The following is a 24,089-nucleotide window of genomic DNA, read 5'->3' on the forward strand; positions in this document are numbered from 1 at the left end:
TTTCTAATTGCCATCCTTCTGGAAAATGCATGGGATTTAATTTGACACCTGGACAATTGACTGGCAATCTGGATACTTCTTGTATCATAGGATCCCGACTTTTATATTAAAAAGAGGCCAATTTTCTGAAACAGGTGATGCTTTGGACACCTGGCAATAGTCCCCCTTCCAAAATGGAACCTGTCACACTGTTGGTGTTTTGACCATCCCAGGAAAAGGCAGCAAATATCAATTCTGTTGTGCGGATATCAGGCTGAGGATAGGAACAGGTTGTGCTTGAAAACATTTTCATCCTGAGGGTGATGGGAATCTGGAACTCACTGCATGAAAGAGTGGTAGAGGTGGGAACTCTCGCAACATTTAAGATGTATTTCGATGAGCACTTGAAATGCCATAGCATACAAAGCCACGGACCAAGTGCTGTAAAATGAGATTAGAATGCATAGGTGCTTGATGGCCGGCGCTCTAAAATTCTACGATTCTAAGGCTCTATATGCCACTTTTGTAACTATAGTAGAACAGCTTGGTGGGAGCTGCAACCAGTTCTGAAGCACAAATCTTCAATTTCAACTGTCATGGATAGATGCATCTGTGTAGGTTGGTGAGGGCAAGGTGAAATAGGTTTTTTTCCTGTGGTTCGTTCCCTCACCAATTATTGGAAGCTCAGTTTGGCAGATCTATCCTTCAGGATCTGCCTGTATACTATTGTGCCACCACACTCTGATGAGTCTGTCCTGCTGGTGGGACAGGACATATTCTGTGTGTTGATGGAAAAGTCTGGGACTGAAAGTTTTATGCAGTGCATATGACCATGTCAGGGTGTTGCTCAAGTCTGTGATACTGCTCTAACAATTTTGGCACAAGTAAGTGTGTTGGAATGGAGGACTTAGGCACACCCTCCCCAATATCCAATTTTCTTCTTAATTGACTTTTCTGTGGCAGTTTTATACAATTGTGTGGCTTGCGAACACATTTAAGAAAGCAGCTATGACCACATTGCTGTATGTCTTCCATCACCATGTCAACCATCGACCAGACTGAGTAAGGACAGCAGATTTCCTTCCCTGAAGGACATTAGTGAACCAGGTGGGCATTTAGCAATCTGCTCATTGAGGTCACCATTACTTTATGCCAGATTTATTAATTAAATGACTGTAAATTCCACCCAGGTCTCATGAAAGGCTTTGAGGTAATCTTTCTGAATCATTAGTCTGGTCTTTGGGTTACCTGTCCAGTGACATCAGCGCAGTGCTGCCATTCCCTGGGTTCTGAGTGCTGACTAGTGCCTGTGGAATGCAAACCCCTCAACATGAGTTGCCTTCTTCAGATGTGAAGAGGGGGAAAATAGGAAAATAATTTTGTTAGAAAGCTGTGTTTAAAATTCTGGGTGAAATTCTCCCATCTGGGGGCTAATTCCCTTGGTGGAGACATGGAGTGTTTCCTGCTGTGAAGACCGGCAGGAAACCATATATTCTGCAACCCAGGTTTTAAAATCTAACCAGAATCATCATTGAGTTGCTGCTACACATGTCCTGGCACAAAACTACATCAATGATGACATATTCTGGCCCGGACTTCATTAACTATGCACCCTACCCATAGCGGGGCAAGCCTGATGTTGCCTACTCCACTGTCATAGCTGAGTGCCATAATGAAGAAGTGGGCAATGTCACTGACCCACCAATGAAGATAGAAGATGGGCCTCCTGAAAATGAAGGTGGGATCTCTGGGAACACTATGAGGCTGTAAGATAAACCTCCTCGATGACATTGAATCTGGAAGGTCCACATGTAGATGCTCCCTCCATCTACTGCTCTGGTGTTCAGGGGTCCAGAGTTGTTGATGGCCTCCATTCCAAACTCCGGAGGCAGCCCCTGACATTGTTCAGGTGAGTGCTGAAATCTGCATGCCATGTTGTTCCAGACGTGTTCTGGACTGGCGTGTTTCCCTGCTGGCATCATGGAGAATCAGGCCTGGGTGAAAGACTCCAGTCAGGCCTTCATTTGCATCTCATTAGTGGGATGCAAATCAATTTCACACCAGTCTCCAGTGGGTTTCCGACCCGCCAAGGTGGGGAAATGCACGTTAGCATGAAACCGATTCCTGTACTCCCACCAAATCCATCCCCCCCCCCCCGCCACCCAAAACCTGCCACTGAATCCGCCGGAGGGGCCATGGGAGAATTCCACCCACTGTTTCTATTTCGGAAGATTTTTTTTTTGGCCAACTGCAATAGTTAAAATCGAATAGAAGAACTTCTGAAAAGCATCTGTTTTTTTTCTTACCATTTCTACTCCATACACTCACCTTCAGAGCTAGTCCAAGTCAGTAAAGTAACTAATCCTTCTCGCGATTATATTTCAGCTGGGAACAGAATGGGCTGCTCCAGGCGAGTTCACCAAGTTCAGATCTCAAGCCTCCAATCCAGTCCAGTAAGCACATTATTTCATTCATAATTCGGAATAACTATGGTAATGAAATCAGACTGAAACACTTATATTTCACGGTTAATTTCTGTTGATTCCTAACATGAATTCATGGTCAATTGTATTTTTATGACACATGCCATTGGGTGTTTGAGGCAAACTCAAACCATTTAAGTAATTTAGATATTTATAGTTTTCTTGTTGGCTATTAATGATGAAGCAATTAATTTAGGGAGCTGATTACTGCTGGTACTGTACCCATTCATTGTTGCTAGTGGATGGAGTGGATTTACAGAAGGTATTAATGTCATTTAATGGGAATATGCAGGAATGGAAGTATTTTCCTATTAATAAAGGGATAATTTAAGTATGACATTGACCAATGAAACTGCTGTCAGAACAATGTTGATTCAGCAGATGCATGAATGAAACAACAAATAATTGAGTTATCTAATTAAAATAAAGAACAAACAAAGAAAATTACAGCATAGGAACAGGCCCTTCGGCCTTCCAAGCCTGCACCGACCATGCTGCCCGACTGAACTAAAACTTCCTACCCTTCCGGGGACTATATCCCTCTATTCCCATCTCAATCATGTACTTGTCAAGGCGCCCCTTAAAAGTCACTCCCGTATCCGCTTCCACTACCTCCCCGGGCAACGGGTTCCAGGCACCCACCACTCTCTGTGTAAAACATCTGCCTCGTAAATCTCTTTTAAAACTTGCCCCTCGCACCTTAAACCTTTGCCCCCTAGTAATTGACTCTTCCACCCTGGGAAAAAGCTTCTGACTATCCACTCTGTCCATGCCTCTCATAATCTTGTAGACTTCTATCAGGTCTCCCCCCAACCTCCGTCGCTCCAGTGAGAACAAACCAAGTTTCTCCAACCTCTCCTCATAGCTCATGCCCTCCGTACCAAGCAACATCCTGGTAAATCTTTTCTGTACCCTCTCCAAAGCCTCCACATATCTTCTGGTAGTGTGGCGACCAGAATTGAATACTATATTCCAAGTGAGGCCTAACTAAGGTTCTATAAAGCGTCAACATGACTTGCCAATTTTTAAACTCAATACCCTGGCCGATGAAGGCAAGCATGCCGTATGCCTTCTTGACTACCTTCTCCACCTGCATTGCCACTTTCAGTGACCTGTGTACCTGTACACCCAGATCCCTTTGCCTATCAATACTCCTAAGGGTTCTGCCATTTACTGTATATTTCCTATCCCAAAATGCATTACCTCACATTTGTCCGGATTAAACTCCATCTGCCATCTCTCTGCCCAAGTCTCCAACTGATCTATATCGTGCTGTATCCTCTGATGGTCCTCATCACTATCCGCAAATCCACCAACCTTTGTGTCGTCCGCAAACTTACTAATCAATCCAGTTACATTTTCCTTTATATATCATTTATATATATATTACAAACAGCAAAGGTCACAGCACTGATCCCTGAGGAACACCACTTGTCACAGCCCTCCATTCAGACACACGCCCTTCCACTGCTACCCTCTGTCATCTAAAGATATTTGTGGGTGGACATATAATGGTGCAAAATCCTAAAGCTTTGGAGTAAATGATCTTATTTTTTACATTTACCTTTGTGTGTGGCTCTCTCATTGACAGCAAATTATTTAGTTTTGTGCCAGGACATGTGTAGCAACAATTCAATGATAATTCTGGTTAGATTTTAAAACCTGAGTTGCAGAATGGCTGCTTAGTATAGAAACCCGAGGAAAGGGCACAATTTGGTTTGGAGACACACCATTCTCAGCTACACTTTTCCAAATAGCAGGGGGTGAATTTTGTCCTGTGCCACTCCCTTGGTAGTGCCAGCTAGACAGCGCAATCTAGTATAGACTTCTCTCCGCATGCTTCAGTCAAAACACACCACATTCATTCCTTTTTTAATATCTATCTGTCAGCCATCTGACCTTGCCTTGAAGTTTGAGTTATATTGGATGTGGATGCAAGGCAGCTCCACAAAGATAGATCATAGAGTTATGGAATCTTACAGCATACAAGAGGAGGCAGTGTATCTGAGGTCTTAATAACTAGCTGTTTCAATCTCACCTCTGGTTCCTTTGCAAGTCAATTTAAATGTGGCCCAGACTACTGAACTTCATACTTTTTTATATATATACACACATATACATGGTCATGTGACACTGAGAATCTGTCCACTATTATTAACGAGCCTCAAAAATAGGAATGCCTGAGATAGGGTCTGACAGTCCATCTCTAAAGCATATGCACCCTCCAGTCTCAAACACAAGCACGCTACAAAGAAACATCCAATCGATTTTAAGCTTGTGTATTTTTTTCTTATCATGGGCAGCAAACATACAACTTTAACAATGCTTATTGTTTTTCAGCAAACCTTGTTGGCTGAAAGTGCAGCCAAAGACACAGAAGGTCCTCAGCTAACTGACTTGAGGAAATATTCCCTCAGCCAGCTAAAGTTAAACTGTCTTGCCTTTAAGTTCTCATGTGTCCTATTTGTGTTCAGCTAAGAGCCAGCATAGAGATGTGGCAAGCCTTTGCAGTGTTAGGCTGTGAAAACAGTTTTTCCCAAGTGTGTTTTAACAAAAATTTCTGCAACTGAGCAAAGCAGCTTTTTTTACTCTTGAAGAGGTGTGGGCATCATCGATTAGGCTTACATTTATTGCACATCTCTAATTGCCCGAGAGAAGCTGGTAGTCAGCGACCTCCTTGAATCATTGCAGTCCATGAGGGATAGGTACAACCACAGTGCTATTAGGGAGTTCCACGATTTTGACCCAGCCACAATTACACTTCAGGCAGATAGTCATAGCTGACAGTGCATGTTGGTAGAAAAATGTTACTATAGATGTAATTATTTTGCTTTTATTTTATAATTAATTTGAGTAGATCTTAGTTTTGTGTTAGTTAATACCAATTATGGAATCTACGACCTGGATTTTGCATTTTGCAGCATAGCAAGGGTCCTCACCAGCCATAGATAGAATCATAGAATCCGACAGTGCAGAAGGAGGCCATTCAGCCCATCGAGTCTGCACCGACCACAATCCTACCCAGGCCCTATCTCCATAATCCCATGCATTTACCATAGCTAGTGCCCCTGACATTAAGGGGCAATTTAACATGACCAATCCACCTAACCCACACATCTTTAGAGTGTGGGAGGAAACTGGAGCACTCGGAGGAAACCCACGCAGACACGTGGAGAATGTGCAAACTCCACACAGATAGTGGCCCAAGCCGGGAATTGAACCCGGGTCCCTGGCACTGTGAGGCAGCAGTGCTAACCACGGTGCTACCATGTCGCCCTTTCTTAAAGATAACTGTTCATAAACATCTAGTGATCTAGTGACAAGAATGTTCCTTTCCCCACAGAAGTTTAAATCTTGGTTGAAATTAAGGGGATGGCTTGACAACCAATCAATTGAAGTACACACGTACAGCAAAGCAGGAAATTAGAAGCATTTTTAATATATCAGACAGCAAAATACAGTAATATTAAGATAGATGCTAAAATATAGATAAACAGAGCGTAAATAAAGAATGTGGAATTTGTAATCATTGTTGAGAAATTTAACATTACATAAATATAAGTTTAGCTTTTCAGGACCATTAAGGGTGTTCAGCAGTAATTATGCAGTCAAAATCCAGTTACACATCATTCACCAACGTGCAACTTTTTCCAAGTTGTTTGCAGTGAGACTGACTGCGTTAGAGTGAAAATTCATATTCGTTCATGAAAGGGAGATAGCAATATGTGGGGACCTCTGCAGTGCACCTATAGTGAAGCATTGACTGCCTGGATGCGATATTCTGTACATGTTCCAACTTTCAAAGTTGCTGTCAGTGTTGGTGGAGTAATTATGGAAGGAAATGACCTTTTTGCCATCATTGACGCAGCAAAATCCTGACAGTACCACTTGCAAGTCTATTGTTTGATTTAAACATTCTAAAGAATTGCTCAGGGGTAAAGACACTTTGAAATATGACTTGAACCCAGATACAAATATACTTTCCTTCCCACAAGCAAAACAAGGTCAAATGCCTGTGGGAAGCATCCCATTCAGAAATTGTTTTTTGAACAGCAAGGAATGGATCCCTTATGTACATCAGTAAAGAACGTCTAACGTGGATTGGGAAAGTCACTAATAGGAAAAGGGGGATACAGTGAACATAAGTTAACTTTAGCCTCTTGAAAGGCAAATTTTGCAAAGAGAAAAGAGAAAACCATTGAGACCTGCAAGGATGGAATCTAATCACGATGAAGGCCATACTTGTCAGGCAAGTAGATACCTACTCCCTCACTGTAAAATAACATTCTATTAATGGTACTGTTAACCTGATGGAAAACATATCTGTCAAAAAATAGAAGCTTCTTTAATCCACTGTAACATCAATGAGAGAATCCATACATGGAAGCAAGTTTTCATCTAGCTCTCATGATACTGAAATGGTTTTCAGAACTCTTCCTGTCCAAACAGCAACATTAATAAGGCGGCTCTTTGTGTTGTCATCGATGTGTGTACAGTCCCATTCAAATTGTAGAGTCCGATCCTGTTACAGCACTTGGCACCATAAATTAAACAAAATTCAAAACCTTTTGTGCAAAGATGGTTTGTTTCTCTGCACAAACTGCTGTATATTTGGAGTAAAGTTGTTCACTCAACCCTGGAGTTAGTCCAGAGATAAGACGTTACTTTTTCAATGACATTTTTGATCTGGATTGAGTTGCAGGGACATTTTCAATTCTAAGTTATCTGCCCTGGGGAAACAGAATTTTCTGTACCACACTCTGCTGTTGTATGGACTCAAAAATAATGTTATAAAGAATCTCTATATATATTTTTTATAAAGTCTGAGGCTTTATCAGGGGAGTATGCTCTGGAGTAATGTTCCTTGTAGTTGAGTGACAGTCTTGTGGAGGGAGTATTATTTGTTTGTTGTAGCTAAATATCTGCTGAAGGGACAATTAATTTTAAGCAGGATAATTAAAAGTTATTTAGCCAGGATGAGTTGAAATTATGTTATTCCAGAATTTTTTCTTGGTTGGTAAAGCAGGAAGCCAGCATTGTTAATAAGATCAGATTCCATCCAAGAACAACTGTTATAAAATCTTGGCGCATTATACCAGCTTCTTATATCTTGCGAACTTCAACGTACACAGTCTTTGTTATTTGCAACTTGAACAGTATTTTTTATGTTGTATATTTAATTAACTCATAACCTAGAGGCAGATGGTATTCTTATTTGTTATAATTCCATCCAAACAGTTCCAAGGTTTTTGCGCAGGAAGGAATATTTTCAAATTAGGATGATGCATGACTTGGAGGGCAACTTTCAAATCATGCTATTCTCATGTATTTACTGGCACTGTCTTTCTAGGTGGTAGACTGTGCAAATTTCAAAGGTGCTGTCTAAGAAGCCTTGGAGAGTTGCTGCAGAACTGCTGCCACTGTGCGCTGGTGTTGAGGGAATGAATGTTTTAAGGGTGGTGGATGAGGTGCCAATCAAATGGGCTCCTTTGCCTTGGTTAGTGTAGAGTTTCTTGAGTGTTGTTGGAGCTGCACTCATCTAAGCAAGTAGAGTATATTCCATCATACACCCTACTTTGTGCCTTAGAATCATCGTGCAAAAGAGGCCCGTCGGCCCAACGAGTCTGCACCGACACATTAGAAACACCTGAAATCCCATCTAATCTCATCTGTCAGCATTTGGCCCATAGCCCTGAATGTTATGACATGCCAAATGCTCATCCAGGTACTCTTTAAACAATGTGAGGCAACCCACTTCTACCACCCTCCCTGGCAGTGCATTCCAGACCATCGCCATTTAGGGGGCATGTGAGGGTTTTTCCCTCACATCTCCTGCCCCTCACCTTGAACCCATATCCCCTCGTGACCGACCCTTCAAATAAGGGGAACAGTTGCTCCTTATCCACTCTGGCCATGTCCTTCATAATCTTGTACACCTCAGTCAGATTATCCCTCAGCTGCAACGAAAACAACTAAAGCCTACTCAACCTCTCTTCATAACTTAAATGTAGATGGTGAAAAGGTCTTCAAGAGTCAGGAGGTGAAGTACCTTCCATATGTAACCTCCAGCTGACCACTGTATGGGGCTACTATTTAAATATTCAATCAACAGGATCCTGAATTCCTAGCGGTTGATGTTGATTTGGCTAATTCCCTGTTTACCCATAAATGTCAGTACTGTAACCAGAATATCAAAAATAAACTTAATAACAAATATAATTAACAGACATAAAACAGTGAGCTCTGATCTATAACCATTGGGGCCCATCCGTTGGTGCACACATGGGGAAACTCGTCCTCAGCAACACACTTGTAGATACTGTTCCAGTTGGATTGTATAGTCCCCACCAGTTAGTCACGACACACACACACACAGACCAGAAGAGACACACGTGTGGAAGATGATGTTGTAGGAGGCAGAGGTGCCTCGAGCTATCCGTGCAGCAACGCAGGTCCAGTGCGCTGAAGGCTGTCCTCCTCGGCAGTAATGAAAAGAACAGGCAGGGGAACGCCTGGCTGCCTCTCACTCCAAGCCGAATTCTCACTGCCTGGGAAAAGCTCCTCTTCAAAACGTGGCAATCTCTCTCTGCACACTCCCTGCCTTACTCCGCAGCTGCTTCACTTCCTGGCGCCTTTTTTCCCCGCCCCCAGAGCAATCCGATTGGCCCAGCCCACATCACTCAACAAACAGCATCCTGTTCAGCGAACAGGACACTGAAACCCACAAGGGACAAAGAACACTTGTAAATGTCTTCCCCACAAATCCCCATTTTTCTCAGTCCCTTACACACAGAACCTAGCTTCTGCCCCGTTCTGATAGTCATACCACTTATGTGGCTGGTCCAGTTATGTTTCTGGTCAATGATGATGATGATGAAGGAATTCAAAGATAACAATCTTGTTGAAAGTCAAAGGGAGGCAGTTATACTCTCTCTTATTGAAGGTGATCATTGCCTGGTATTAGCATAGCATGAATGTTACTTTCCACTTTTCTTAAATCTGGACCTTGTCCAGGTTTGCTTCAGTATCTAAAGGATTGTGAATGTAACACAGTGCACTGAACATCAGTGAACATCCCCACTTCTGGCCATATGTCAGAGAAAAGATCATCGATAAAGTAGCTGAGGTCAGCTGGGCCAAGGACACTATGGTAGGACTCTCCTACAGCATTGTGCTGGAGCTAAGATAATTGACCTTGATAATCATAGCCATCTACCTTTGAGCTAGGTATGACTTCAATCAGTGGAGGATGTTCCCCCTGATTCCGATTGACTAAAATTTTACTCGGACTCCTTGAAGCCTCACTCAGTCAAGTAAGTACCAGAGGAACTGACAGCCTCAAAGGTGGATAAATCACCAGGGCCGGATGAATTGTATTCCAGGCAGATAAAGGAAGCCATGGAGGAAATAGTAGATGGCCTGAGGATCATGTTTCAATCTTTGCTAGATATAAGTGAGGTACCAGAGGATTAGAGGTCTGTGAATGTTGTACCGTTGTTTAAAAAGGGTGCGAGGAATTGGTCAGAAAATTATAGGCCAGTCAGTCTGACTGCAGTGGTGGACAAATTATTGCAATATATTCTGAGAGCCAGGAGAAACTGTCACCTCAGAAGACAAGTATTAATCAGGAACAGTCAGCATGTTTTTGTAAAGGGAAAGTTGTGCCTTACAAAGTATTGAATTTTTGAGGAAGATCAGGGTGGATGTGCATGGGTTTTTAGTAAGGCGTTTGACAAGGGCCCACATGGTACACTAGTGAGAAAAGTAATAGCCCATGGGATACAAGGAAATGTGATGGGTTGGATATAAAATTGGCTCAGTGACAGGAAATAAAGGATAGTGATCAACAGATGTTTCAGAAATTGAAAGTGGTTTCCAATGCTGTTCCATAAGGCTCAATGTTGGATCACCTTCTATTTGTGGTATATATTAATAATTTGGACTTAAACGTGGGAGTCATGATTGGAAAATTTGAAGATGATACAAATATCGGCTGTGTAGTTGATAGTGAAGAGGATAGCTGTGGACTCTAAAATTATATCAATGGTTTGGTTGAGTGAACAGAAAAGTGGCAAATAGAGTTCAATCTGGAAAAGTACGAGATAATGCATTGTGGAAGGGTAAACAAAGCAAAGGAATTACAAATAAACAGGAGGATATTGAAAGTGGTAGAGGAAGTGAGGATGTAATCCTGGAACTACATAAAATGCTGGTTGGGCCACAGCTGAAGTTTTTTGTACAGTTCTGGTCACCACATTACAGGAAGTATATAATTGCTCTGGAGAAAGTACAGAAGAGGTTTACAAAAATGCTGATGGGCTGCAAAAATGCAGGTCTGAGGAATGATTGGATAGACTCAGGTTGTTTTTCTTAGAACATTGGAAGCTGAGGCATGACTTGGCTGAGGTGTACACAATTATGAGGGGCCTAGACTGAGTAGACAGGAAAGACCTGTTTCCACTAATGAAAGGTCAGTTACCAGGAGCACAGAGTTAAGGTGAATGATAGAAGGATTAAAGAGGATATTAGGAAGGTGATAGGTATCTGGAATTCAGTACCCAAATTGGTGGCTGAGGCTGAAATGCTCAACTCATTGAAAAGGTTCCTGGCCCTGCATCTGTAACCTGCAAGGCTATGGACCAGGTGCTGGAAGGTAGGCTTAGACTGGGTGACTAGTTTTCTTCTCAGTGGGTGCAGACACAATGGGCTGCATGGCTTCTTCCTGTGTCGTAACCTTTCTATGGTTCTTGATGTCAGACAATCACTCCCATTACAAATCAGCTCTGGAATTCCGCTCTTCTTTCCACGTTTAAACCAAGATATGGAGCCATGTAGTCCTGGGGGCACACAGACTGAGCCTTAGCAAGCAGTTAGCACTGTTGATGACACCTTCCATCAATTTGGCTGATGGAACAGACTAAAGTGACAATATTTGGCTGAACTGCATCTGTCCTATTTTTTGTGTACACGACATGTACATCGGCAATTTTCCACTTTGTTGGGTAGATTCTGGTAAGCGTTGCTGCCTCACAGCATCAGGAACCCAGGTTCAATTCTGGCATTGGGTGACTGTGTGAAGTTTGCATGTTCTCCCTGTGTCTGTGTGGGTTTCCTCCGGGCAGTTTCCTCCCACAATCCAAGGATGTGCGGGTTAGGTTGATTGGCCATGCTAAATTGCCTCTTAGTGTTAGGCGGATTTGTAAGGTAAATACATGGGGCTATGGGGATAGAGCCTGAGTGGGACAGTTGTTGGTGCAGCCTTGATAGGCCGAATGGCTTCTTTCTGCACTCTATGTAGGCACTCTATGTATTCTACCAGTGTTGCAGTCTCCTGGAACAGCTTCATTTGGAACCAGCTAGTTCTACAGCATTTGTTTTTAGCACTACAGCTGAGATGCTGTGAGTGCTATAGTCTTTGCTGCATCCAATATGATCAGTGTTTTTTTAATAACATTTAGTGCTGTAGTACTGAAGATGTCCTCATTGTGAAGATAGAACTTAGATGCATCTGCAACAGGTAGATTGGTGAGGATGAGATCAAGTGGGTTTGTCCCTCATCTTACCATTGGCCCAAACTGGTAGTTATGTCCTTAAGGACTCAGCCAGCTTGATCAATAGTGGTGCTACTACTAGTCACTCATGGTGATGGATGTCATGAGACCTCAGGGGGACTGGGGTCAAAAGTAAGGATTTCCAGCACCACATCCTCTAGTTTGTATACTACTGACCCTCTGGAGAGTCTGTCCTGCTGTTGGACAGGTTAGAACTAGGGATGGTGATGGAGGAGTCTGGGTGGTTGGCTGAAATGTATGATTCTGAGAGTCTGAATGGGTGGGATTTTACAGTCTCTCTCAGGTGAGACTGGAAATTCCCACACGCGATCAACAGAGATTTCCATTGTTGGACCCTCGCCCCTGCCGATTCTGTGGTGGGAAAGGTGGTAGAGTTCTGGCCATTATGTCAGGTTGGTTGTTGATAAGCCTGTGGAACATCTCTCCTTAATTTTGGAACAAGTCCCCAGATGTTAGTGAGGAGGACCTTTCAGTGTAGACAGAGCTAATTGACCCTTTGGTATGACCAGTGCCTGGGCCAATATCGGGTTGTCCATCCAGCTTCATTCATCTTTGTTATAACAATTTGATACAACTAAGTGGTTTGTAAGCCATTTCAGAGGGCAATTGAGAGTCAACTACATTGCCTTCCTTACCCAGTCTGTTTTATAGCAGATATCCTTCCCGAAAGGACATTAATTAAATGGATGGATTTTTCATTTCATGACCACCATTGCTAAAACTATTTATTCGAGGATACATAATTGAACTGAAATTAAAGTCCCCAACTACCACTCCAGAGCATTAATCCAGACCTCTGGATTCCTAGCACAGTGACATAGCCACTATGCTGCCGTACAGTTCAGTTCACTCCTCATTTGCTTCTTTCTTCTGTCACTGAGCCTGTCTTTCAACTTTCACTTTCTGGATAGGATAGCTCTCACCTATTGTGGCATTAGCTCTTGCAGAATGATGGTGAGGAAAGAATGTTTGGATCTGAGATCAAACAGGTAATTCAAAGTGCCTCGTCTTCCCAGCGACTCTATATATGTTTCTCTAGTCATACTAGAGTCATAGAGGTTTACAGCATGGAAACAGGCCCTTCGGCCCAACTTGTCCATGCCGTCCTTTTTTTTAAAATCCCTAAGCTAATCCCAATTGCCCCCATTTGGCCCATATCCCTCTAGACCCATCTTACCCATGTAACTATCTAAATGCTTTTTAAAAGATTGTACCCGCCTCTACTACTACCTCTGGCAGCTTGTTCTAGTCACTCACCACCCTCTGTGTGAAAACAACTGCCCCTCTGGACACTTTTGTATCTCTCCCCTATCACCTTAAACCTATGCCCTCTAGTTTTAGACTCCCCTACCTTTGGGAAAAGATATTGACTATCTACCTTGTCTATGCCCCTCATTATTTTATAGACCTCTATAAGGTCACCCCTCAGCCTCCTACGCTCCAGAGAAAAAAGTCCCAGTCTATTCAGCCTCTCCTAACTCAATCCATCAAGTCCGGGTAGCATCCTAGTAAATCTTTTCTGCACTCTTTCTAGTTTAATAATATCCTTTCTATAATAGGGTGTCCAGAATTGCACACAGTATTCCAAGTGTGGCCTTACCAATGTCTTGTACAACTTCAACAAGACGTCCCAACTCCTGTATTCAATGTTCTGACCGATGAAACCAAGCATGCCGAATGCCTTCTTCACCACTCTGTCCACCTGTGACTCCACTTTCAAGGAACTATGAACATGTACTCCTAGATCTCTTTGTTCTGTAACTCTCCCCAACGCCCTACCATTAACTGAGTAAGCCCTGCCCTGGTTCAATCTACCAAAATGCATCACCTCGCATTTGTCTAAATTAAACTCCACCTGCCATTCGTCAGCCCACTGGCCCAATTGATCAAGATCCCGTTGCAATTGGAGATAACCTTCTTCACTGTCCACTATGCCACCAATCTTGGTGTCATCTGCAAACTTACTAACCATGCCCCCTATATTCTCATCCAAATCATTAATATAAATGACAAATAACAGTGGGCCCAGCACTGATCCCTGAGGCACACCGCTGGTCACAGGCCTCTAGTTTGAAAAACAAGTCTCTACAACCACCCTCTGGCTTCTGTCAAGAAGCCAATTTTGTATCCATTTAGATACCTCACCGTGGATCCCGTGAGATTTAACTTTATGCAACAACTTTATGCAACAACCTACCATGCGGTACCTTGTCAAAGGCTACTATTGGTTTGTAAGTATTAATTTCATAGTGAGAACCATGGCAAAACTATGTTCTATGCAAGTTAATTTTGAAAGTAAAAGCAACATAATTATATTAACAGTGACATTTTTCTACCAATCAGCATGAGGTATATATACTGTCAGCTATGCCTGTCGATAACTAATTTTGAAGTTTACTCTCAGCGAGTTTCATATTCTCTCACCATGGTTCTACTCCCCACCTACTGGATCTGTACAATCCACTTCTCTGAAGTTTACATATTTATTGCTGTTTTTTTTTAAAGAAATACTATTTCTCTTCATAAACATTCATGTTCACACAGTACTTTGAAGTTGAACTCGTGACTTCTATTGAGCTAGTGCGTCATTAATGCAAGAAGAGCTTATGTGGAGTGAATTAATCCAGATCAGCTCAGCCCATCCGACCTTGACTTCTGTCTCTGAGCAAGGTTAAAACCTGCATCTCAGCAGGCTTTATATGGTGACAGTGTCATCCAGCTGATCCAATTCTCTCTGGCAGAAACATGCAAGAAGAATGCTCGCACTGTAATCGGGTTATGAAATGTCAGGAGATAGCAGCATTACCTGGGGGTTTTAAACCTGTGCTAATGGTTGGCAGATTTAGCATTATGTGGGCCCTGAATCACGGCTTCGATAATCCGAAATAAGAAACAAAATGCTGAAAATCTGCAGCAGGCCCAGAAGGAAAAATAAGTAAAACTGGGGAAATGAGTGGCACTGGTCCATACTTTTTATGATTTTGAATACCTTAAATACAACTGCAGTTCAGATTAACACTAGCCATTTCATAGTTTCCACGTCTTTTGCACTGGTATGCTTGGCATGGCGATCACTTAAAATGGGGATGTTCATGAAACCTCCTCCTATAAGTTGTTTAATTGCCTACCAACAGTCACAATTGGATCTGACAGGACTGCAAAGCTTTGATCTGATTTGTTGGCTGTTGCTCTGTCTGCAGCATGCTCTGTCTACTGTTTAGCAAGTTTGTAGACCTGTGATACTAACCTGATACTAACATGCCTCACCAGGTTAGTACGATTTTTAGATATGACTTCGGCTGCTCCTGGCACCCCTCCTATATTCCTCATTGATCCAGAGTAGGGCCTTGGCTTGGTGGTAATGGTAGAGGGAGGAATGTGCCGGCCCATGAGGTTTCAAATTGAGGTTGATTCTGCTGCAGCTGGTGGCTGGCAACATCTCATGGTTGCCCGGTTTTGAGCAGCTGGATCTATTCTGAATCAATGCCATTTAGCACAGTGGTAGTGTCTGTCACACAACACAGCGAAGGTTGTCCTCAGTGTGAATGTTGTCTCCAATATGCAAAAGGATTGTGCAGTGGTTGCTACCAATATGGCCATGCAGCTGCAACAAGTAGTTTGATTAGTGGGCTAGTGTTTTATTTCAGATTGGCAAGTCGACTCTGAGTGGCCGAGGCATTGTCATGGTGAATGTACCAGGGACCTATTGTTCCCCTACTTTTGTTTAATTCAAAGAAGATGCAATGTCTGGCCTTATCCCTTTTGTTAATAAATGAATATATACAATATATATATAAAATATACACACACACTTTCAGCTGTTCAAAATAGGCAGAACATCCTGACATCTGTTTTGCTGGAGGTCTCAGGAGGAATCCAAGTTGGCTCATCAACTGAAGTTGACTCCCATTCCGGCTAAAGCTGGTTGTTAATACTTCAGCCTTATCTTTTACGCTGATGTGTGGGTTACCCCATTCGTCGATGATGGGGATATTTGGGGAACCTCCTCCTCCAGTCAACTGTTTAATTGTCCACCACCTTTCACAAGTGGATAAGGCAGGACTGCAGAGCTTTGATTTGATTCCTTGGGGCAGCACAGTGGCACAATGATTAGCACTGCTGCCTCACAGCTCCAGGGACCTGGGTTCGATTCTCAGCTTGGGTCACTGTTAGTGCGGAGTCTACATATTCTCCCCATGACTGCGTGGGTTTCCTCCGGTTGCTCCGGTTTCCTCCCACAGTCTGAAAGACATGCTGGTTAGGTGCATTGGCCATGTTAAATTCTCCCCCAGTGTCCCTGAACAGGTGCTGCAGTGTGGCGACTAGAGGATTTTCACATAACTTCATTGCAATTTAATGTAAGCCTACTTGTGACACTAATAATAAACCTTATGGGATCACTTAGCTCTGTCTTATCGCAGCTTCATCATGTTGCCACTTCATTTTAGATTTGCCTAGTGCTGCTCCTGGCTTGCCCTCCTGCACTTTCCATTGAACCAGGGTTATTCACTTGGCTTAATGGTAATATGGCTTGAGGAATATGTCAGGCATGAGGTTACATATTGTGGTTGAATACAACTCTTTTGCCGCTGATGGCCCACAGTACCTCGTGGATATCCATTTCTGAGCTGCTAGATATGTTCTGAAGCTATCTTATTTAGTATGGTCATAGTGCCACACAACACGATGGAGGGTGTCTGAAGAACAAGACATATGCAGGGATTGTAACAAAAGAGGTTTGGACATTGGCTATGAGGTATGATTTGGTGATTATGAATATGTGAGACTGTTACGGTTGCTTGACTAGTTTGTTTGACAGATTTCCTAATTTTGATACTAGTCCTGCCTGATAGTGACTTTACAGAGTCTACAGGAGGGGGTATGCCTTTGTCGTTTGGGGGTGCCTAGGTCAAAGCTAGGCAGTTCATCGGTTTTATTCTAATTCAGCCATCCTATAACAGTTTGATGCAACTGAGTAGCTTGGTGGACCATTTCAGAGGACAGTTAAACTTCAAACACATTGTTGAGCTGTACTCAGGTGTAGGCCAGACCCCACATTTGCTGGAAGTAACGTTGGTGTGGAGTCGACCCACTCCATTCTGCCCACCCTGCAGCCATAATGTGCCGCATGTGGGCTGAACTCGATCAGTGTAGGATTTCTGTTCCTCACTGGGGAGGAAATCTCACCCTCTGGAACTGCCAGCCAATTAGATTAACCAGCAGCTCCATCGGCCCTGGCAGTGCCAAGCACCATGAGTGCATTATTTGCTGCTGCTGGAACAACAACAGTAAGAAGGCTCATGGATCCCCAAGGTCAATAAGTCCGAGGGGCAAGGGAGTGGAATGTGTTTAAGGGTTTGGGAGAGGATGGGGAAGAAAGAGGGGTTTTGATCTTAACGGGGCCAGTTCTGGATCCACAAAGGGCAGCCCACAAGATCAAACCCATCGTAGTTGGAAAATCGGGCTGACCACTCCCATCCTGTCACATTTTGTGCATTGGCAGCGTATTATCAGGGCCAAGTGTCTTGGTAATTGACCCTTGATTACCTGTTTGAAAATGGAAGGCAGGGAGTGAACAGGTGATGAAATGGGCATTTTATGTGTTCCCCCCACTGCCGAAAACACGCCCAGTAGAGTCAGATAAAATACAGCCCTAAGTGGGCAGTTAACAGTCATATAAGAGTGTTCATCCCATTGTAGAAACTGAAGCATGGACGTAATCATTTCTGTGCATCTTTGTGTGTGCCTGTGAATTCTGGTAAAGCAAGTGGCGTGTTTGTAACCTACTTTACGGGCACAATTTTAAATCTGTGCAAGTGAATGGATTTTGAATCAATTAGAATCTTCCCTCTGTATTCTCATATGCCAACGAGTACATTAATTTGCTTCAGAGAGGATTGTGATTTTCTTTGTAAACAATGAGACTGTAAGAAAATGAGAGAGTAAATTAGGTTTAGAAATGTGTATCTGTATATATTTACATTTTAGCCTACATTGAAGAAAGATTAGCATTCTTTTTATATGACAACACAGCCTGTTTGAGATGCATTACTGTCATCAGCTAAAAGATTATGTGACAGTCAAGGAGTCAAGGGCATTAATAAAATGATTATGGTCTGCATGGGCTGAAGATCTTCCTTCAAATTGCCTGGGGAAAATAGATTAATTAAACCCAAAAAACAATTACAATGGCAGTTAGAATATGTGTGCTATTTAAAACCTTTAAGCCTCAAGATGATATTTTATTTTCTCTTCCATTAGCATCCTAATATTTGGGAACAATATTTTAAGCCACCAGTATTCTCCCTGAAAAATGCAAGGGGAAACTATTTTTTAAAATTGAACTTTTCTGTACACATTGATAGCTGAGGGCGGAGGCTTGAGACTCTTCAAGCCTCTTGGGCTTCAAACTGATTAACTCCATGGCACTTGCTTTATTTAACTCCACGGCACTTGCTTTATTTAACCAAACTGACAGGTAAAGACAGATTGTAAACATAATAATTTAGACAAAAATGAGTAAGCAGTGGGCCTATTTGTCAGGGCAATAAACCACAAGATCAGAGAAGAAATGGCCAACACAAATGATACCAGGGAATTAAAAATTAATATGTCCTGTTGAATGATTCACCAAACAAAAAAGATTTGTTAAAGACCTTTTCATGGAAATAATGCCCCTTTAGCCATTCAGACATCTGGTGTACTGATCCTACTTGACGCTTGGCTTTGTACTTAGGATGAGGAATTTTTGCCCCCCCGCCCCTCCCTTCCTTTCTGAGTGGTGTAGAAAAGTCTAAAACAGCTTGTTGGCAGCTAAAATTTGCTCAGGAATATTTCTTCCAGCCCTAAATAACCTCTGACCCTACCCATCAACTTTGACTGTATCCTATAGAGTGCATTCTTTCTTCTGCATACTCCTAAACACAAACAACCCTTGCTTCATTCAATCATCCATCTCTTTTGCCATTTTTCCTGCTATCCCAAAATCCAACCCAATTTCTCTGTAATATGTTCTTTCTACCTCGCATCCACAGCTTTCCTTGGCCTCATAAGCCCCCTTTTGGCCCAATTTCTTTCCATTCTCTCGATCTCTCTATCACTCTTCAACAATGCTCATTTCTGTTGTTCTCCCTCTTTACTGTCGTGGCTTCTTTTCCATCACTTTTATTTCTTAACTGATTTGTCTGCTTTCTTTTTCACTTCTGTCTGTATCCATATTTTCATTGTATGTCTGTCTGTCTCAGTCAGAGTCTCTCTTTGATTTTGTTGAATTTGGCCTGCTAATTGAATCCCTCCGAGTGATTGTGTCTGTGTGCTATTGTGAGCAACTGAGGACTGTTGTGAGCATTTGTGAACCTTACAGTTTGTCACTTCAGTCAATAATAGCAAAGCTTCAGTGTGCTGTAGCTAAAAATCACCCTGATTGACTTTATAGGCATTTAATCTGTCAGCAAGTATTCTCTCCACCTAGATCACATTACAACAGTGTCCTGACTAAAATCTATCCCTCAACCAAACCCAATAAAACAGAAATCTGATCATCACACTTTTACTTGTGGGGTCTGGCTAGTTGCAAATTAGCTGCCACATTTCCAACAACAGTGATTACACTTCCCTTTCATTGTTCTTATGAATGCTTTGAAATATACTGAAGTTGTGAAAGACACTACAGAAGTGCATGTATTTCATTCTATTCAGCAAAATACAGTTCAGAAACTAGATTTATGTTTAAGGATCGGATCACAGGACGCGGTGCAGGTAGGGGTTCTTTTTTAATTCATTTATGGGATGCGGGTGTCGCTGGATAGGCCAGCATTTAGTGCTCATTCCTAGTTGCACTTGAGAAGGTGGTTGTGAGCTGCCTTCTTGGAACGCTGCAATCCCCAAAGTGTAGTTACACCCACAGTGCTGTTAGAGAGCGAGTTCCAGGATTTTGACCCAAAAACAGTGAAGGAATGGCGATATATTTCAAAATCAGGATGGTGAATGAAGGGGAAGCTCCAGCTGGTGGTGTTCCCAGCCAGGTATCTGCTACTCTTGAGCTTCTAGATGGTGGCAGTCATGGGTTTGGAAGGTGCTGCTTAAGGAACCTTGGTGAGTTTCTGCAGTGTATTTTGTAGATGGTACACACAGCTGCCACTGTTTTTCAGTGATGGGGGATTGAATGTTCATGAATGGGGTACCAATCAAGCCAGCTGCTTTGTTCTGGATGCTGTTGAGCTTCTTGAATGTTGTTGGAGCTGCACTCATCCAGGCAAGTGGAGAGATTTCCTTCACACTCCTGACTTGTAGATGGTGGTTTGGGGCCAGGAGGCGTGTTACTCATTACAGGATTCCTAGTCTCTGACCTGCTCTTGTAGCCACTGTATTTATATGGCTGGTCCACTTCAGTTTCTGGTCAATGGTAACCCCCAGGATGTTGACAGTGGAGGATTCAGCAATGGTAATGGAATTGAATGTCAAGGTGTGATGGTTAGATCCTCTCTAGTTAGAGATTATCATTCCCTGGCATTGTGTGGTGCAAATGTTACTTGCCACCTGTCAGTCCAAGCCTGGATATTGTTCAGGTCTTGCTGGATTTAGACATGGACTGCTTCAGTATCTGAGGAGTCGCGAATGGTGCTGAACATTGTGCAATCATCAGCGAACATCCCCACTTCTGACCTTATGATGGAAGGAATGTCATTGATGAAGCAGCTGAAGATGGTTGGATCTAGGACACTACCTGAAGGAGCTCCTGCAGTGATGGAGCTGAGATGATTGACCTCCAACAACCACAACCATCTTCCTTTGTGCCAGGTATGACTAACTTTCCTCCTGATTCCCATTGACTCGAGTTTTACTCGGGATCCTTAATGTCATATTCAGCCAAATGCTGCCTTGATGTCAAGGGAAGTCACTTTCACATCACCTCTGGAAGTCAGCTCTTTTGTCCATGTTTGAACCAAGGCTGTAATGAGGTCAGGCACTGAGTGACCCTGATAGGACCCAAGCTGAATGTCCTTGAGCAGGTTATTGCTGAGTAAATGCCACTTAATAACATTGTTAATGACCCCTTCCATCACTTTACTGATGATTGAGAGTAGACTGATGGGGTGGTAATTAACCTGATTGGATTTGTCCTGTTTCTGATGTACTTAACATGGGAAATTTTCCACATTGCTGTGTAGTTGCCAGTGTTGTAGCTATACTAGAACAGCTTAGCTAGGGATGCAGTAAGTTCTGGAGGACAAGTCTTCAGGACTGTTGCTGGATTATTGTCAGGGCCCATAGCTTTTGCAGAATCCAGAACCTTCAACCATTTCTTGATATCATGTGGGATGAATCCAATTGGATGAAGACTGATATCTGTAATGCTAGGGGCCCCCAGAGGAGGCAGAGGAAAATCATCCACTTGATACTTCTGGCTGAAGCTTATTGTGAATGCTTCAGCCTTATCTTTTGCACTGAGGTGCTGGGCTCTCCCATCATTGAGGATGTGAATATTTGTGGAGCTTCCTCCTCCAGTGAGTTGTGAAATTGCTGGATGTGGCAGGACTGCAGAGCTTGGATCTGATTTGTTAGTTGTGGAATTGCTTATCTGTCTATTACTAGGCAGCACTGCTGCCTCACAGTGCCAGGAACCTGGGTTCAATTCCAGCCTCGATCACTGTGGAGTTTGCACATTCTCCCCCTGTCTGCGTGGGTTTCCTCTGGTGCTCCGGTTTCCTCCCACAGTCCAAAGATGTGCAGGTTAAGTGGTTGGCCATGCTAAATTGCCCATTAGTGTCAGGGAGATTAGAGGGTAAATACATGGGGTTATGGGATAGGGCCTGGGTGGGATTGCTGTTGTTGCAGGCTCAATGGGCCAAATGGCCTCCTTCTGCACTGTAAGGATTCTAAGTTTCTACTTGCTGCTTGGCGTGTAGGGAGCCTTGTGTTGTAGCTTCACCAGAAACCTCATTTTTAGGTATGCCTGATGTTGTTCCTAGCATGCCCTCCTGCACTCTTAATTGAACCAGGATTGATCCCTTGGCTTAGTGGTAATGGTAGAATGGACAATATGTAGGGCCATCAGGTTATAGATTGAGGTTGAGTTCCACTGCTGCTAATGGCCCACAGTGCCTCATAGATGCCCAGTCTTGAGTTGCTAGATCTGTTTGAAGTCTATCCTATTTAGCATGGTAATAGAGCCACACAACATAATGGAGCGTATCCTCAATGTGAGATGGCACTTTGTCTCTCAATCACTGTGTGATGGTCACTCCCACCAATACTGTCATGAGTAGATGCATCTGCGCCAGGCAGGTTGATGAGGATTAGGTCAGTTGTGTCGGTTCCCTCACCAGCTGCTGTGGGCTCAGTCCAGCTTGGTCTGTGGTGGTTCTGCTGAGTCACTCTTGGTGATAGACATTGAACACCCCACCCAGAGTACATTCTGTGCACTTGCCACCTTCAGTGTTTCCTCCAAGTGCTGCTCAACATGGGGTGAAAACAGTGAAAAATGAGTGTATGTTGGGAAGCCAGCTCTCACCCACTAACTTCTGCATTTAACTGAGTGCATTGGGCTACTTGCTTGTAACCCTTTCTGGAGAGACAGGCCATCTATTTTCATATTGCTAATTGGAGCAATATTGCAACTGACCTTTGTATCATCCTTTTAGGAGGCAGGCTTTCACCCTTTGGCAGTCCAACCTCTTTGTTATCTTTGGATATAGAGTGCACTTTAGGGGTGGTTGCTGGGAGATGAGGAATACTCACAAACGTAGCAGACTAATAATATCCAACAGCGCTACAATGAATGCAATATGACCAATTGTGTGATCAAACATCGACATACTTGGAGGCGCTGTTCAATAAGCAAGAACCAGAGTGTGCACTCTACAAACAATTTTGCATCAACAAGGTGTAGGAGGAATGTGGCACTGAGTGCAGATCTTGCCCTATGCCTTGGTATCCTATTCAAGCATTTGTATAGATGGTGGGCACACTGAATAATCTAATGCTAAGCCTTGGAGGGTTAGCTATGTACAGCAGTGAATCACATTTGAACTCGATGGCTGGAACTCACCAGCTATTCACACTGGTGGGATCTTCAGGTTTCCTGCTAGCGTAGGGTGAATTCAATGGAAAATCCCAGGAATGATGCATCACCATCTGTCACGAGAATCACACTACGGGAAAGTCATAGATCTCACCCCGTGACCTCATTTAAGTATTTACGGAAAAGCTTCTGGTCAGGTTCAATTGTTAGTGATTCACTTGCAGCGGAGGTCAAGATTCAATTTATATCCCACTTTTATACATATTTAAAGGAGAGAGTTTTCAAAGACAGATGGTATCAACAGAACTCCAATGAACGGAATTTGTTTTTTGGAGTCTTAAAAGATGTTAGTACTGAAGATTTTGAATATTTTAACACTAGTCATGGAACACAATAATCCCAGCTTGCACCCTCAGACTACAGACAATCTGGCTCATGTAGGCTGTACTCTACTTATCCCTTTCTTTCTGTTCCCCTCAGTCCCAACCCCTCCAAAAGGCATCAAAAGAACAAATTCAGGAGAATTTGAATGTGGAACTCATCATCATGGGGAGAAGTTGAGTTGAGCAGCATTGAAAGGAAGCTTGATAGGTACATGAGAGAGAAAGGAATAGAAGGAAAGTGCTGAGAGATTTAGATAGATAGTATAAGGTGGTGGAAGGCTCATGTGGAGCATAAACACTAGCATAGACCAGTTGAGCCGAAAGGTCTATTTTGTAAATTCCATATAATTCTGAGCCTGACGGTGGAGTCATGCAACCTGCAGTGAAAACCCTGCCTGGGGAGGAAACCAATGAAAGCAGGCACTAAGTGAATGCTATGTTAATGATACCAGTCATTTGAAAGTCTGGTTTTAACCCTCAGTTTTGGATCTAAAAGCTGATTACTGTAAGTTTTTGTTGCCTGGGGGCGCGGTTGCTAAAATAGCTACCTGCAAGTTCAGCACACAAGTGCTGATTTGGATCCAAATTTCGTGGAGCACCATGTATGGATCCTCACATCCACTTCCACTGAAGCTGTGGAGTGGGTCAA

The 24,089-nt window shown here is 43.0% G+C and overlaps 1 protein-coding gene across 1 annotated transcript in view; it reads left to right on the forward strand.

The window, feature by feature from the left end:
• The window catches only part of LOC144498778 (N-acetyl-beta-glucosaminyl-glycoprotein 4-beta-N-acetylgalactosaminyltransferase 1-like), a 736,002-nt gene that overhangs the window by 451,793 nt on the left and 260,120 nt on the right, over window positions 1-24,089 (forward strand). Inside the window, exon 7 of the mRNA XM_078220446.1 lies at window positions 2,365-2,432. Coding sequence (XP_078076572.1) covers window positions 2,365-2,432 — 68 coding nt within the window. The remainder of the gene's footprint in view (window positions 1-2,364; window positions 2,433-24,089) is intronic.

This window comes from Mustelus asterias, chromosome 9 (genome assembly GCF_964213995.1).
Source record: "Mustelus asterias chromosome 9, sMusAst1.hap1.1, whole genome shotgun sequence".
Lineage (NCBI taxonomy): Eukaryota > Metazoa > Chordata > Chondrichthyes > Carcharhiniformes > Triakidae > Mustelus > Mustelus asterias.